Source organism: Mustela erminea, chromosome 16 (genome assembly GCF_009829155.1).
Source record: "Mustela erminea isolate mMusErm1 chromosome 16, mMusErm1.Pri, whole genome shotgun sequence".
Taxonomy (NCBI): Eukaryota; Metazoa; Chordata; class Mammalia; order Carnivora; family Mustelidae; genus Mustela; species Mustela erminea.
This window is the reverse complement of record NC_045629.1, coordinates 49764336-49780476: the sequence shown is the minus strand read 5'-3', so window position 1 is coordinate 49780476 and position 16141 is coordinate 49764336. Positions and strand designations below refer to the sequence as shown.

The window sequence follows — 16141 nt, the reverse complement described above, 5'->3', positions numbered from 1 at the left end:
TTGTAGATATAACCAGAAGACAAGAATTACTTTTAAAAAGGCTTGTCTACAATCTCGTTTTTCTTTTGGTGTGGAGTGATTTATGTATTCAATGGGAACTGCTAATTTACTAGGGGGAAAATTGTTGATACGATTTTATGTAATCAAAAAATTTCCTCTTGGGCAACTTTCTGAAGCTTTGGGTACAGTTCAATTTTCCACCATTAGATGGAGCTCTGTTGCACCAGGCTATTCCACAGGCCCAAAGGACAGCCTGAAACCGCGCAAAACTTCTCTAAGTTTATCAGCCTCCTTACTTTCTTCCGCTTTCACTGCTTTGTCAACACTTCACCACTATCGCTCACTCTCTTCTTCCCCTTACTAAGTGAGTTTCCTCTGCTGAGACATTCCTTTCTATACAAATCCACTTTCTTAGGGAATGACTGGCTTTTCAGGCAACACAGGGAGTGCAAAGGTTATTTTCAAGGTCAACACTGCCTGACAGTGATTCAGTCTTAAGGATCCACTGGCCCGGGGAGGGAGGGCAGGTGTATGTTAGCAGGTAGAGCCTACCTGTCCCGTCCTCTGCAGGTTTGCGAAGTGAACATCGGGTATGAACAGCACCGGCTGGGAGTGCAGGTCAGGCATGGTTTTGAAGTAGGTGATGTCGCTCTTCTTCTGTAAAGGCAGCGCTGCCAGCTTCCCATCAGAGGCTGGACGTGAGAGGGTTATGTGTGACTAGGAGCTCTCAGCTGTAAGCCCTGGTCTGAGTTCCCTCTTGTTCCCTCTGAAGCTTTCCAAAAGCCACAGATGTGAACACATTTTACAATCGCCCCATCTCCCACTGCCAAACCAACAGAAAGCGCGTGAGATCTGGGCGAGCACTCTGGAAATAGAACCTCTCATGCCTAGATTCCTCATCTGGAGGAGGAAGATGTTGGGCTCTGTGATATTACAAAGTCCCTCCCAGCACAAACAATCCGTGATCGTGGGATACCATTTGCTTTTCAGAGACACAAGTCACCCAGTCTTCGTGGCTAGGGAAAAGCTGGCCATCCCTCCCACACCCATCATTTTGCCCACCACCCACTTCTTCCCACCTGTCCCCCTGAGGAGACATGGCCTGAGCAGAGCCCACCCCTCCTCAGCAACACTCACAGTTGTTGCACTGGGTTTGGGAGGCCTGGCCTTTCCCCTTCTTCCTGTTCTGCTTCCTCTCTTCGTCTCGGATTTTCCTTTCTGCTCCCTAACAGGGAAAAGCAAACAATGCCAGCTATGTTATCAGAGCATGCAAAAACAGCATCCACAGACAAGTCTGTAGGATAAGAAACAAAGCAGGGGTAAAGGGAGAGAGCAGGCGGCCCCATTTCTGTGCCCCTAGGGAGGTCAGGCCAAGGTTCTGAAGGCTGAGACAGATCCTTAGTCTGTACTACATTTCGACCTCCGAGGGATTCCACTTCTTCCCTATTTCCCCCTGTTTTGAATTCCTGCCTATATATACAACTTCAATTTTGAATTCGCACAGAAAGACCAGGCCCAGGTTCCTACCCCAGTGAGGTCGATTAAGTAACCTTAGGGATTATAATAAAATGTCATTAAGATAAAGCATTGGCCTGTTAACATCATTCCTAGGCACAGAGAGAGCATTGAAGTTGAATGTGAATTCCCTATAAAATTTTCCCTTTCTCATTGTCATGGAACTTTTACAAACACCATTACAGTATGAGGGAGGGCCTAAGGAAATACACAATATGTATGATTGCTTCGGACAGACAAGTAGGATTTTGGTTTTTGTTTTAACGTGTTCATAAGTGCTTGGAGATAGACTTGTTCAGCCAGGTAGAAAGAAGTTTGGTCTCTTCACCTCTTTTTTGCTCCTCGGTTTCTAGTACTGACCTCTTCATTGGCTTCTCCTGCCAGATCCCACTCCTTACTTAACCAATCAACCATCACTTTACATCTCTTTCCTTCTTGGCCTTCAAGGATTCTCTGACTCTTATTATTGTCACTCTAATGTGTCAAATTTGCCAACTCATTTTCCTCTTCTCACTCTCAATACCTATGTCCCAAAGGTTTTCTTTTCCTTTCTTTCTCTCCATTCTTGCTGGAGAAGAGTTCACCCGCACCCATATTTCCATGATGCCCTAGACAGGTGACATCCAGATAAACACCCCAGACTAGACTCCTCCCCTAGATTTCAGATACGCATTGACAGTTCCTGCCCTTTGTGACAGTACATGTAAGGAAGGGAGAAGCACATACTGGCTGACAACCGCTAACTAAAAGTTGCCCCTAACTCATCCCACAAGACAAAAAGTTAGATTTGAAAATGTAAAAATTAAACCTGTTAGGCAAAAAACAAAACAAAACAAAACAAAACACCCCAAACAAACAACAACAAAAAACATTAATAGGCAAAGAAAAAAATGGTGAAAATATCTGCAAAAAAATATCATATAAAGTACTAAATCCTTGGGGCATCTGGGTAGCTCAGTCATTAAGCATCTGCCTTCGGCCTGGATCATGATCCCAGGGTCCTGAGATCGAGCCCCACATTGAGCTCCCTGCTCTACAGGAAGCCTGCTTCTCCCTCTCCCCCTCCCTGTGCTTATGTTCCCCTCTCTTGCTGTCTCTCAATCTCTCTCTGTCAAATAAATTAATAAAATCTTTTTTAAAAAAGTACTAAATCCTTAATATAAATAATGATTCAACTTTAAAAAGACAACTAATGCACCAATTTAAAAAATGGACAAGAGTCATGAAATAGGCACTTCACAGAAAAAGATATACAAAACTTTGAATTAAAACACTGAGACAAATGTTTTATTAAATTGGCTTAAAAAAAAAAAAAGCCGATTCCCTATTCTGGCCGAAGTAAATGCACAGCACAAGAGATTTGGAGATTTGTGGGCAATGAAGGCATCATAAGGAGATAACACTAGAGGTAATTCTTGAAAAATGGGTAATTATAGCTAATATTTACACAGCACTTATTCTGTGCCAGGTGAGTTCTAAGAGCTTTACCTAGATAAGATCTGGACAGATAGAGTAGTTTAACCAGATATCTTAAATATGTTTTTATGTCAAAAATCTTCTTACTACCAAAAGGGAGTAATTATTTTATAGGGCTTCACTTTTAAGTTTTGAATTGTCATGGATAATTATAAACCATGGAAATCCAGAGCACGAGGGAGATAAAATACAGAAATATATCCTTTGGAAGTTTTTTCATGATATATTAAGGTTTTGCAGAGTTTTTGTATCTAGATAACATATAATATTTTGGGAAAATAAAGTGTTAAATGTATAGACATTGCCTTGTTGAAATTGGTGTGAGATATAAGCAAAAGTCTCCTATTACTCATTTTTTGTTGGGTCCATAAGACGTCTTTCTATGTACTAGGAGTTCTGCACAATATACTATTTAATATAAATAAAAACATACAACTTTTCCTATCTATATAAATTATAACTCACGGAAGATAGACCCCAAGGTTTGCCAAGCAGTTTTATTTCTAAATTCTTGTTTTATTTTGTACTATTACTTTGAAGAAAAAGCCTGCAATTAATTTGTTTCAAGACTTTACATATGTTCAGTGTCAACTTTTAGGCAATAAAGTTACCTGCTTATTATTTTACAGGCATTCTTGGATATGCCAAACCAAATGGATTAACATAAAACCTACAGTGGCTTCCCATACTGCCTACTCTTGGTGCCATGTCTATATAAAATACCATCTGTCCAGAATGCTCAGGTATCAGTATGACAAAACAAGTTTGGATAGTATCCAAACATCTTTAGGAGAACCACAATCCTATTTCTAAAATAAAGCTTTGACTTCGTAATGACCCAGGGAAGCTGAGATATATTTAATTAAGATGGAGAAAGTTTCCTTGAACATGACCTTCCATGAATTCCTTTACTTCCTTTGATTATCTGTGACCTAAACCTTCTAAAAGATCTTTCCACTCTTATCAAAGTACAGAAAAGTCTAGTTCTTCCAGAACAGTGTAATTTGCTACAAAGACCAGATTTATCATTTGAAAATAATTTCCTCTAACTAAATGCTCACTTTGGAGTGTTAGATTGAAAAAATACACCTCAAGATTTCCTGATTATATTGTGATCATTTTTGCCACCTCTTGAGAGATAATGGCTATCTTTGTTTTATTGGATACTTAAATAATTTCTCTTAAATTTATTTTAAAAATGTGTCTATAACCAGTTGAAAGTTGGCCAAGGTACCAAGATGGTTTGCAGGAGTACCTTTAGCTTTTCATAATCTTCAATAGTCGTCATCTCCAAGATCTTTTCAAACAGAAATTAATAAAGGGAAAAAAACTATTATAAAAAAAGAACATTGCTTTATTTCTCAAGTTTTGTACAATACGTACTTACTATTTATAGTACTATAATTCTTGTTTTTCAGGAAAGATAATGGGAGTAATTAAATACAGATATAAAGACACAGTCATAGGTATTAATATAGGTAGATATACAGACAGATCCCAATTTTTTTTTTAAGGCAAAAACTTGTATTTCCATAGAGGTATCATAATATCAAAAAAAAAATTAGAGAAGGTCTTTGATTCTCACAGGTGTGTTAATTATAAAGCAAGCTGGAGAACTATAAATAGTGCAGAATTCCATCTGTTTAAGATTCTTGACTGTGGGGACGCCTGGGTGGCTCAGATGGTTAAGCAGCTGCCTTCGGCTCAGGTCATGATCCCAGCGTCCTGGGATTGAGTCCCACATCGGGCTCCTTGCTCAGCAGGGAGCCTGCTTCTCCCTCTGCCTCTGCCTGCCATTCTGTCTGCCTGTGCTCGCTCTCTCCCCCTCTCTCTCTCTGATAAATAAATAAAATCTTTAAAAAAAAAAAAAGATTCTTGACTGTGACTGGAAAACGTATGATTTTAAAATGGAACAGCTCTTAGTTCTTTCACGTTAGAGAAGAATTCAAAATAATTTGCGTTGACACACCCATCTGAAAAGTGGAAAAATTAAACTTTTTCTCTTTTTAATCTCCCAGGAGGAAGTTTTTCCTGGGTTTTGAAATTAGAGCTGCAAATACGGCAAATCACAACATAAGATTTGGTATCCAGCTTACTAGAAGAATGACTAGCAGTTAAGGTTAATACACCCTGCCTGAAATTTCTTCCTTATCCTTAATACCAGGATAAGTAAACTAAAACCAACCACTGGCAACACTTGACATCACTAGTTTCTTAGAGTGTTAGTGCACAGGTGAACAACAAAGTTAACACTCTCAATTCATCTTGGGTTTTCCTTTTTTTTTTTTTTTTTTGAGTTTTAGTATTTGTCATATCAACATTGTTGGAAAAAAATATTATAGGAGCATCCTTTCAAGCTTCTCTTTCCCACGGTCAATCCCAGCTGCAATGTAAGGGTAAATGGACCGCACCCAGTCTCTATCACATCCTTCCCTCCCTTCCTGCTCCCTCCTAATCCCAGTCCTCACTTCCAAGAAAGAGATTCCTGGAGGTGGGATTCTACAATGACCCTTAAAGTATTTGGAATAAAGTGAGGGAATTCAAATCATTTAAACGCTGTCCCATTTGTACTTAAGAAATCCCACGTTGTACATCATTTGAAAATGCTTTTTTAATGTTTAATATGCTGAATTGAAGATATAAACTGATTTTTGTATGTTTCCTTTTGTTTTTAAAGGACACCTTGGCTCTTGGTTGAGGTTTTGAATCATCAGTTGTCATTTTGGCTTCCATGTGTACAGCTGTTCATCCATTCAAGGAGTATGGGTTTGGAATCAGACCCATATTTGCATCCAGCTCCCCTACTTTTTTTGCTGTATGACTCTGGCAACTCACCTACTGTTTACTCATTTACACAGCAACTGTGTCTACTGGCTTAACAGGCCCGCCTACTGGGGAGGCTACCCTGAGAATGCTGTTGAAAAGTCTGATGATAAAAGTCTGATGATAAAAAGTGGCTTTTTGTTCTATTCTAGTCTAGTCTAGTCTATTTTACTTAGATGCCCAAAGAATATCTTTATAGTTTCATAGGTTAACAACTAGGTATTGATTATCCTGGGTTAATTTTCCCAAGTATGCAGTAGGCTGCTTAAATATACACATATTTATTTATGCATATAGTTTATACTTAAAGTTTTCCTGATTTATCATTTTAAGCATTTGTTTTGCTCCACTGTTTTAGTTTTCTCTCTCAAAGATTCCTAATAATGGATCTTCTTTACCTCTGTCTTCTATCTGTTATTTTCTTTTGTCTCTCATTTTTTATTCCTTTTGATTTTAAAAATTTTTCTCCTTTCAACTTGTATTCCTCTGAAGGCATTCCCTGGTATATTCATTCATTCTTGTTTTGCTTCTAAGGTAGTCTTTACTTCTGAAATATTTTAATCTTTTATTTCTGAATTCTCTCTTGAATTCTATCACAGCTATTTTCAAAACAGCTCATGAATTTTTCTATGTGATTTATATTACTCTTCATGGTTTCTGTGATGTTCTTAATTTCATTTAGCTCATTCTGGAACACTCAGCTGTAGGTATCATCTGTTTCATGGGCAGGTACCCACTGTCCTCGAGGAAGTCAAGCAGATCTTAATCTCTTTTCTTCATGAGACACTGTATGGGATTCAACTGTTTTTCTTTTCTGATAGTTATTTTTAAGGGAAATGAGTGGAACAAGAGTTCTGCCGACTTCACGGCTCTCATGCTCTCTCTTCCAATGTGTTCACAAAGTGACCAAAAAGAAAAAATAATCTGTATTTCCTGAGATCTGTCTACCCTGTATCCTTTCTCCTTGTCCTTTTTATTTGGAACTTCTTTCCTTCGCCCCTTGTTTTGGAAGAGTGGAGGGAGTCCGATTCAAGTTGGATTCTACTCCCAGGAGCTTTTTCTCAGAGCAGAGTTTTGCCATAGAAAACTTTAATTTATAACTTTAAAGAAGAGAACTTAAATTTCTAACTTTCTGGAGGTCTTAGAGCCCCAAACACTTCAATGTTCCATCCCTTTGCCTCTACCAGCAACAGCAAACTGGAGTCTACAAATCCGTACTCTCCCACCCCGGCTTCACATGCTGTCCTCAGCTGGCACTCTTCCTTCTCTCGTGGGTACCATGGGGCAATCTTGTAGGTTTCCTGTTCTCTGGTTATCAAGTAGCACCACTGCTTTCCACCTCATGATGCTGATATCGCACAGGCCTCAAAACTCCTTGCTGTTTACTCCCACTCATATTTGGGATTTGTAAAAACCTCATGTCACATAAGCACAGGATTTTAAGATTTGCTATTCTAATTGCTCTATCTTCTTATGTTGGGATTCAGAGAGATTAAAAAGCTGTATCTCCTCCTGAGTGCATGTTTACTAAAGAACTTATTTTATAGGTGCCATTTCTATTCCAAAAAGCTCTGGATGAGACCCCATAAAATAATAAAACCCATAAAATATTAAAGGTTATAATGATATGCTCTGGGACAGGCCTATACCCAGTAAAAACTATTAATCTGTTATTTCATTTATCTAAGTGAGTAGCACAGTGCAATATCAATCAGCCATTAAATCAGTAGTAAAATGATTGACTAAAAAAAAAAAAAAGTACAGTCGACTGATGACTCCCTAGATATCTAAGAGGAATTGAAGACGAAAGGTTACAACTCCCAGTGTGTTCGACAAGGTGATTAATTTGACACCACTATAAAGAGAAGGTGACAAGGAGGAAATGTCATTAAAAGTAACATCTAGTAACAAAGATACCTTTATGATCTTTACTCACTTTGTCGCAGAAGACCTTGATCTGGCAGTAAGCTCTATGAATGGGTTTATTGCTACGGTTATTATAACTGTATGTATCAATCTGAATCATCAAAGGAAGTCCTTTCACCCCTTTCTGGGAGGAGAAATCTGTACTCAGGCAATTCACAGTGATGAAAATCTGAGGGTGGGAAAAGAAATGAAAAAGTTCACATGTCACCATAAAAAAGTTCTAGTAGAAAATGCGTAAGTCTTAGACTTGGAGTCAAAATACTACACAATCATCTAAGGACAACTGAAAAATATCTGGATACTCGGAAACAACAGGTTGAGCCCATGAGACATGATATAATACATAATTTATCATTTAAATATATAAAAATTGTTTTCGCATTAAATCTTAATAGAAATAGACAATCCTCTCCTTCAAGTGTATCAGCAAAATCTTATTTATTCTTCAAACATGCATAAATCGGATATGTAATTACACTCTCTCTGCAACATATTAAAGCCGTCACTTCTAATTTTATCACTTTCTCAAATCTCTGAGCTGTGGGGTTAAAACAAAAACCAGAAACAGAACTCGATAGCACTTTCCCTTGCACACTACTTCACTGAAACAGGGATTTGTTCATATATCTGTTTTTCCTCCGTCACTAGTAACTTTGAGATTTGAGACCATTTCCTATGCTTCTGTCTTAGTAGCATCTACTATAGTGTGTGGCGGAGGGCACACATTCAATAAATACGTGATGAATCAAACAGTGAGTTTATCTGTAGAAAACCCCCTAGAGATCGGAAGTCAAAGGCCTTAGGCTTTATTTTTTTACTTCTATTTTTTCAAGTTCATTTAATGTTTTTAGTAATCTCTACCCCCAATGTGGGCTTGAACTCATGACCCTGAGATCAAGAATCGCGTGCTCCTCCAAAGGAGCCAGCCAGGCGCCCCCAGAAAGCCCTAAGCTTTAGTTCCAGCTCTAACCTTAACTAGCTAAGGGGTCTCAGACAAGTCACTTATTGGCTTTGGTTTTCAATTTTCCCTTTAGATCATTTTAAAAATCCTTCCCTGAAGGGCATAATGTAAATACTAAAATACTTCTAGGTTACTGAAAAAGCAAAAGAAGAGCCAGGGAGGGTAAGACATAAAATAGGACGGAGGAAATGTTGTAAACTCACTGGTATCCTCATCTTAAAACAAGGGGCATCAAGAGATATAACAGAAATAACATGGACAAAAAAAAATGGTAGCTTCAATAAATTATTAAAGATTACAACACTGACCAAGAGAAGAACTAAAAATAATAATTTGTCTTTAAATGTTGGGAGAAATAGAAGAGCATAAATGACTAACTTTATCCTCACTTTACACAGTGGGTTTATCATTTACAGTTGATTAACCATGGAATAAAGGAATGGGTTCAGCACCCATATTTACCTATATTTATGTGGTAAGTACATCAATAAATATACAGTGGAAAAAAGACAGTCTCTTCAATAAATGGTGCTGGGAAAATTGGACAGCTACATGTAGAGGAATGAAATTCGAGCATTCTCTTACATCATACACAAAGATAAATTCGAAATGGATAAAAGACCTCAATGTGAGGCAGGAATCTATCAAAATCCTAGAGGAGAACACAGGCAGTAGTGTCTTTGACATAGGCCATAGCACCTTCTTTCAAGATATGTCTCCAAAGGCAAAGGAAACAAAAGCAAAAATGAACTTTTGGGACTTCATCAAGATCAAAAGCTTCTAAACAACAAAGGAAACAGTCAACAAAACAGAGGCAGCCCACGGAATGGGAGAAGATATTCGCAAATGACACTACAGACAAAGGGCTGATATCCAAGATTTATAAAGAACTCCTCAAACTCAACACACACAAATCAGATAATCACGTCAAAAAATGGGCAGAAGACATGAAGAGACACTTCTCCAAAGAAGACATACAAATGGCTAACAGAGGCACGAAAAAATGTTCATCATCATTAGCCTCAGGGAGATTCAAATCAAAACCACATTGAGATACCACCTTACACCAGTTAGAATGGCCAAAATTAACAAGACAGTAAACAACAAGTGTTGGAGAGGATGTGGAGAAAGGGGAACTCTCTTACACCGTTGGTGCAGCCACTTCAGAAAACAGTGTGGAGATTCCTTAAGAAATTAAAAATAGGCTACCATATGACCCTGCAATTGCACTACTGGGTATTTACCCCAAAGATACAGATGTAGTGAAAAGAAGGGCCATATGTACCCCAATGTTCATAGCAGCAATGGCCACAGTCGCCAAACTGTGGAAAGAGCCAGGATGACCTTCAACAGATGAATGCATAAAGAAAGGATGAATACCCAACTTTTGTATCAACATGGACGGGACTGGAGGAGATTATGCTGAGTGAAATAAGCCAAGCAGAGAATCAATTATCATTTGGTTTCACTTACTTATAAACAATAAGCAATTACACGGAGGACACTGTGAGATGGAGAGAAGTGAGTTGGGGGAAATCGGAGGGGGAGACAAACCATGAGAGACTGTGGACTCTGAGAAACAAACTGAGGTTTTGGGAGGAGAGGGAGGGTGGAGGGCTGGGTGAGCCTGGTGGTGGGTATTATGAGGGCACGTATTGCATGGTGCACTGGGTGTGGTGCCTAAACAATGAATGCTGGAACACTGAAAAGAAATAAAATAAAATAAAATAAAATAAAATGGAAAAAAAAAGAATAAAAAAAAAAAAAAAAAAGAAGTGGTCTCTTGGAACACCCAAGCATTTTTTTTTCATTTATACCACATTTATTATTTTTGTTTAACATTAAACTTTAAAGCACTCATTCTTAAATTGTACAGTTATGTATTCTAAAAACCGTTTCATCGATGCATTATGTGACCTGGGTTTTATTTGGTCCCACTGAAATTTTCATTCACTTTCAAACCCTTGATCTTGTGTGTCACAGCAATATCAAAAAGAACAGCCCTGGAAAAGCAAAGACCCACTGGCATGAACTACATTTTAAAGTCCTTTCAAATCTTTGATTTTACTACCAGGACTGATCTAACTGATCTAACTCATTTCAAGCTCTATTGCCTGTAGGCTTTTGGTAATTTATACAAGCAGATGTCTCATTTTTAGTGCTATAACTTGTATAAAGATCATTTTGAATTTTGTTTTTGAACTCTTACTTGATAATGAGGGAACCTCAGTATAAAACACCACATCAATAATAAGGCTAAGATGAAAGGTCTTAGTGACACGCTAGTTAACACAGACTCTCTTTTCCAGCCATCATCTAAAAACAAGTGCCTGGAGATGATCTAACACTGGATAAATTCATTTCATTCATTCAGTGTTTCTATTCATTTGCTTATTCATTCATCCTATAAACATCAATACAAGCCCATCGGGGGTCAAACACATTACACACAGGGGACAGAAGAAAGCCAGACCCCTGCCTCACATAGTGGGCAGTCCAAGAGGAAGACAGATGAGTAACCCAGTTATAAGCACCACAGGGTGGTCAAGGCTCTCCACAGAGAGCTGTGTACAGAAGCAGTGAGGACACAGAACACAGCTGGAAGGCACGTATGAACCTGGAAGGCCTGTATGTGTGAAACAAAACCCTCGCAGACACTGGGATGAGACAGTGGACTCCACAAACTATTTATTTAGGAATGATAGGAATTATTTAGGAATGATAGGAAAAAAACAATGACTAAAAATGCAGACGTCAAGTTACGCAGGGTAGCTGAGTGATGGAGAGCACTAAGAACGAGTATGTCATGCCTGTTTCTCCTCCGGAACTTTCAGGGTAAAAGCAGACAGAGAATGCTCTCTGCTGCCTAGCTACAGAGAACTTTCATGCACAAGACAAGTATTTTTAAACACCTAATGTGTTCCTGAGATTGTGCTCAGTACCAGCTTGGATGCACTAGTTACGGTCCTGTAATCACAGACATCAAATCTACATGGGGAGAGAGAAGCAATATGACGGTGTTCTAAAGATTACAGTAACTTCATCAAATGCTGATCTATCTCAAGGTCAAACAAACAAATAAAAGCAACTTTCCTGGGAACACTTGACTTCTTTTACTGTTACTGTTATTACTGACAATGGGGTTATCTTGGCCAGAATGTATGAAACGCAACTTTGTGTCAGCAAATCAGTGATTACTTCGGGGAGCTATGCAGTTGTCCATATCTTTGACCCTGTATTTCATAGACAAATCTTCCTGTAGTGACTGTAATCCATGCAGACTGTTTTTTTCCCACTCCCTCAAAGCGCCTGCCTAGCACCACAGAACCTGGAGGAGAACAGTGCAGACATATCTCCTAAGGTATCAGGATTCAGAGTCAGGTCAGTGAATTATCCATGCATCACGCACAGTGGACCACACTCAGACAGGCAGGATGCAATATTAACTGGGGCCTTTGTCAGCTCCAATCACAACTAAGAGAGCTGGGCTGATGGAATGCATATACTTACAAGGGCCACTTGAGTAGGACAGATCTACTGGTAACGAACTACGAGAAATGGGGCTAACTCTTCTTTGCAGGAGCTGGAACAGTCAGCCACCCAGTAGCAAGGATCTTTAGAGGTCAAATGAGCTACAACACGCTAGATCCTACCTGGACACACTTAAATCAGGGTCTTTTAATAGAGGAAGATTCTTAGTAGAAGGTCCAGTGGGCTCTCTGACTCATGGCATCCTGATTCTACAGAATGTAAGCAACATAAGAATCCTCCCTCGCTGCTACATTAGGTTGGCAGTTTCCAGAATTATCCTAACTGGCAGGGATTTTATAAAACGGTTGGCACTGCTCTCCTCTGGCCTGGCTGCCTGAACCAAGAGCGAAGCAGAGTTTCAGTGCCCGATGGTATCAATCAGAGTCTCGCTGTGCTGCACTCAAAACCTAAATGGTTGAACTTTAACTGCAGTTCGGGGGTAGAGGGGTAGGGAAGCTATGGAAGGGCATTAACTAAACCTTGGCTTGAGAACTGATAAGCATTTATTTGTTTCATCTTGTAAACCCAACCATGTCCCAGTTCCAAGCACAGCAGGCAAATGTGAAAGCCAATTTCTTGGAAGTTTATCTACAAAGCACTGTTTGCAAATGTGTGTTATAGAAACTTAGGGAAAAGGTATGCTTTCCCCCACCAAATGCTCACCCAAATGTCAAGCACAGAAAATTCTTAACTCCAGCAGGAGCCCTGATTATGTAGAGAGCATATAAATGCCATGAACAATTGGGTCTGTCACCCAATAATTATATACGTTCATATAATGTTTTCAAAATCTGTTATTAATTTTCCTATAATTCTGACAGTACATAATTTATTCCTTAGAAAAATACTCATTAAATCAGGTGTATCTAGGCAGATAATAAATAGTATTTAAATTTTGTCATTGGTTCAGAAATTGATTCAGATAGTTTCTAAGTACACCAAGACCTTTCCAGAAACAGAGGCAGTCTCATGACAACTTATATTTCTTAATAAAATCTTTTTTTACATATGAACTGCAATTTCCATTTTGTAGTTCTTACATAAGACAAGTGACTTTGTCCAGGTTATAATAACTCTCAGTTGTGTACTATGCATGTAGTAAGATTTATTAAAATAAATACAGATCAGTGGGCTTTAACTTGATTATTAACTCCTGAGATTTTTCCCCAGAGCTTGCCTTTAACATAAACGGGTCTATCTTTGATATACAAAACGATTTGGGATTTAAAAAAATCACAATGTCCCTGACTTGATGGAAAACATTTATTTTTTTCCTCTTTAAACAACTGTATTTTGCATTTTCAAGTACCTTCTGATTAAAGACAAAGAAAGCTACATTTTTCCTTATTTTGAGACTCTAAAGAGCTCTTTTCCGAGAAACTGCACATGCATTAACCTCCAAATTACAGTGACATAAGCCTACACCCAGAAATCAGCATTTTCAGCCTAAAACACAAACAATATATAAATATATAAGTGTGCTCTTGCCAATTTCCCCACTCTGTTTTCCTCTTGGTTCTTAAAATTATTAAAGACCATATGGATGGCTTTCTTAAATACCAGCATTTTTATTCCATTTTATATGACGGTATTTTGGTGCAGATGCAATGTCAAATTGAGACACAAAGACAGCCTAAAAGTAGACAATATGAACATGTGAAATCTCAGCCTTGGGAATTCATTCATAGCCTTCATGCATTAATTATCAAATATTTATCAAGTATCTTCTGTTTGTGCCTGGCATTACACTACATGGTGGGACACAAGAATGATGAGACAGACTCCCTACCCTCAGAGAGCTTGCCGTTCTGCTGAGGAACTAAGAAGCTCTTAGATTGACTGACACCTCCATTTATAGAGCACTTTTAGGCAATGATTTAAAACCTGACGATATATTCCTTTATTTTCTCCTACAGATACTCTGGATATAGCTGTATATCCATATATACACATTGGGTTTACTCACATCGTCTATCATAGTCTTCCGTATTTTATTAGCCCTCAACGTTTTCCATTTCGAGAACATGGCGAGCCTGTTCCCAGGCGAGAGTCTTGGCTATTTGGAGATAGCTGTGGGGACAGCTATCTCCAACGCTGTCCCCACAGATTGCCGCACACATTGCCAGCTCCTTCTTCTCATTCAGATGCCTAGTCCAATGCCAACTTTTCAGAAATATTGGCTTTGACCACCCCATCTAGAGTTGTCTTCCTCCTCCTCTTCCCACCTCAGCCCATGACCAGAAGCAAACTCTGTCACACTGCTCTTCTCCATTTTCTTCAAAGTACTTCACAGTGTTTGGATATATCTTATTGTTTATCTGTTTGGTGCTTAATTACCTGTCTGCTCTATGAGGCTGTGAGCTCCTAAGAGGACGTCCTTATCTGCCTCAAGGTCACTCTATTCCTAGTGCCAGTCCCATGATAGATACTCAACAAATAGTTGTCCAATGAATGAAGAGAGAATTAACTTCCTAAATACACAGTTCCCTCTTTATCCATGCTCTCACCTTCATAAGGCAAATCTTTTAGGAGCCAGAACTGCCTTGAGTAGCTGAAGTCGTCAAAACAACACAGCAGGGTTGGCTGCTCTGACCAGATTTATCCTTGAAATTTGTTTGTATATCAACACATGTAAATTGAGCACCAACTGTATATTCAGTGTGAATATATCTATGCATGTCCATGTGTATGTGCCGTGGAGGATACTATTTACAGAAGCTCCGGGAGGCAGAAGTGATGTACAGTATGGCCCTATCCTCAAGGGAGAGGAGGGACATAATGGTTTTCGCTACTGTGGAATGTGTATCATTAGACACTAAACTGACAATCCCGGACCATACATGCTGTGAGACTTGATGAAAAACTGAGAAAGCAGCAAGTCAGCCCGAGAAGTTTTGATGCAGGGGTCTTGAGCTAGAAGAGACATGGATGCTGACTCTGAAAAGAGTGAAGAGACCAGCCTAATGGGAGAGGAGGATCTGTGTTGAGGAGGTTAAGAAGGAGCCTGAAGGAAGGGGTTGGTGAGGGAAGTGGCCAACCAAGATATTCATCATTGTAATCAAGTAATGAACACCTGAGGAGGCCAAGGGGGCATTATCGGGATAGAACTCCGGCTAGAGTATCCAACATCCAAGTTAGAAAGAGGACAAGAAGAGCGACACTGAGCAAAGGCCCACCAGGTTCAGAAGTGAAGAGGAGCCACACCCCTCTGAGAGGCCAGCCTGACGGAGAGAAAGGCAGGAAGCCAGATTGCTGAGGGAGACAGGACTTGAAGACGGACAGAAGGCATCTCAGCTGGGAAGTCTGATAGAGGAAGTTAAGAGGACCAGGAACAGGGTACCAGAAAGCAGGGGCAAACCCAGGTGTTCTTTCAAGATGGAGGAGGTGTTCACATGGTAGGAGAGCGGGAACGGAAGAGGCTGCCGAAGGGGAGTGTGGGACTTAGAGCCCTGGAGCAAGGATCAAGTAGGAGGACTCAAAAGTGAAGTTCTGTACGAAAAAAGACAGAACTTTCTCTGAAACTGGAAGCCAAGTGAGAGGAAAGCACAGCAAAAACAAACAAAAACCTAGAAACTCAAAATTAGGTAGTTGGTGCAGATTCCAGCAGTGTGCCCTTGGACTAATTATTTGACCTTTCAGACTAATTTTTTTTTTTTTAAGATTTTATTTATTTATTTGACAGACAGAGATCACAAGTAGGCAGAGAGGCAGGCAGAGGCGGGGCAGGGGGCGGTGGGGTGGAGCAGGCTCCCTGCTGAGCAGAGAGCTCCATGTGGGGCTCAATCCCAGGACCCTGGAATCATGACCTGAGCCAAAGGCAGAGGCTTTAACCCACTGAGCCACCCAGGCACCCCTCGGACTCATTTTTAAACAGGTAAAACAACCATCACCTTGGTAGTGTGACACTTT

General features: G+C 39.5%; 1 protein-coding gene across 5 annotated transcripts in view; it reads right to left on the bottom strand.

Moving 5' to 3' along the window:
- Positions 1-16141, bottom strand: part of GRHL2 (grainyhead like transcription factor 2) — a 161244-nt gene that overhangs the window by 33762 nt on the left and 111341 nt on the right. For all 5 annotated transcript variants that reach the window (XM_032316956.1, XM_032316954.1, XM_032316955.1 and 2 more), the window contains exons 9-11: positions 7751-7909; positions 1138-1225; positions 553-692 (exon numbers count right to left, since the gene is read on the bottom strand). In XM_032316956.1, coding sequence (XP_032172847.1) covers positions 553-692; positions 1138-1225; positions 7751-7909 — 387 coding nt within the window. The remainder of the gene's footprint in view (positions 1-552; positions 693-1137; positions 1226-7750; positions 7910-16141) is intronic.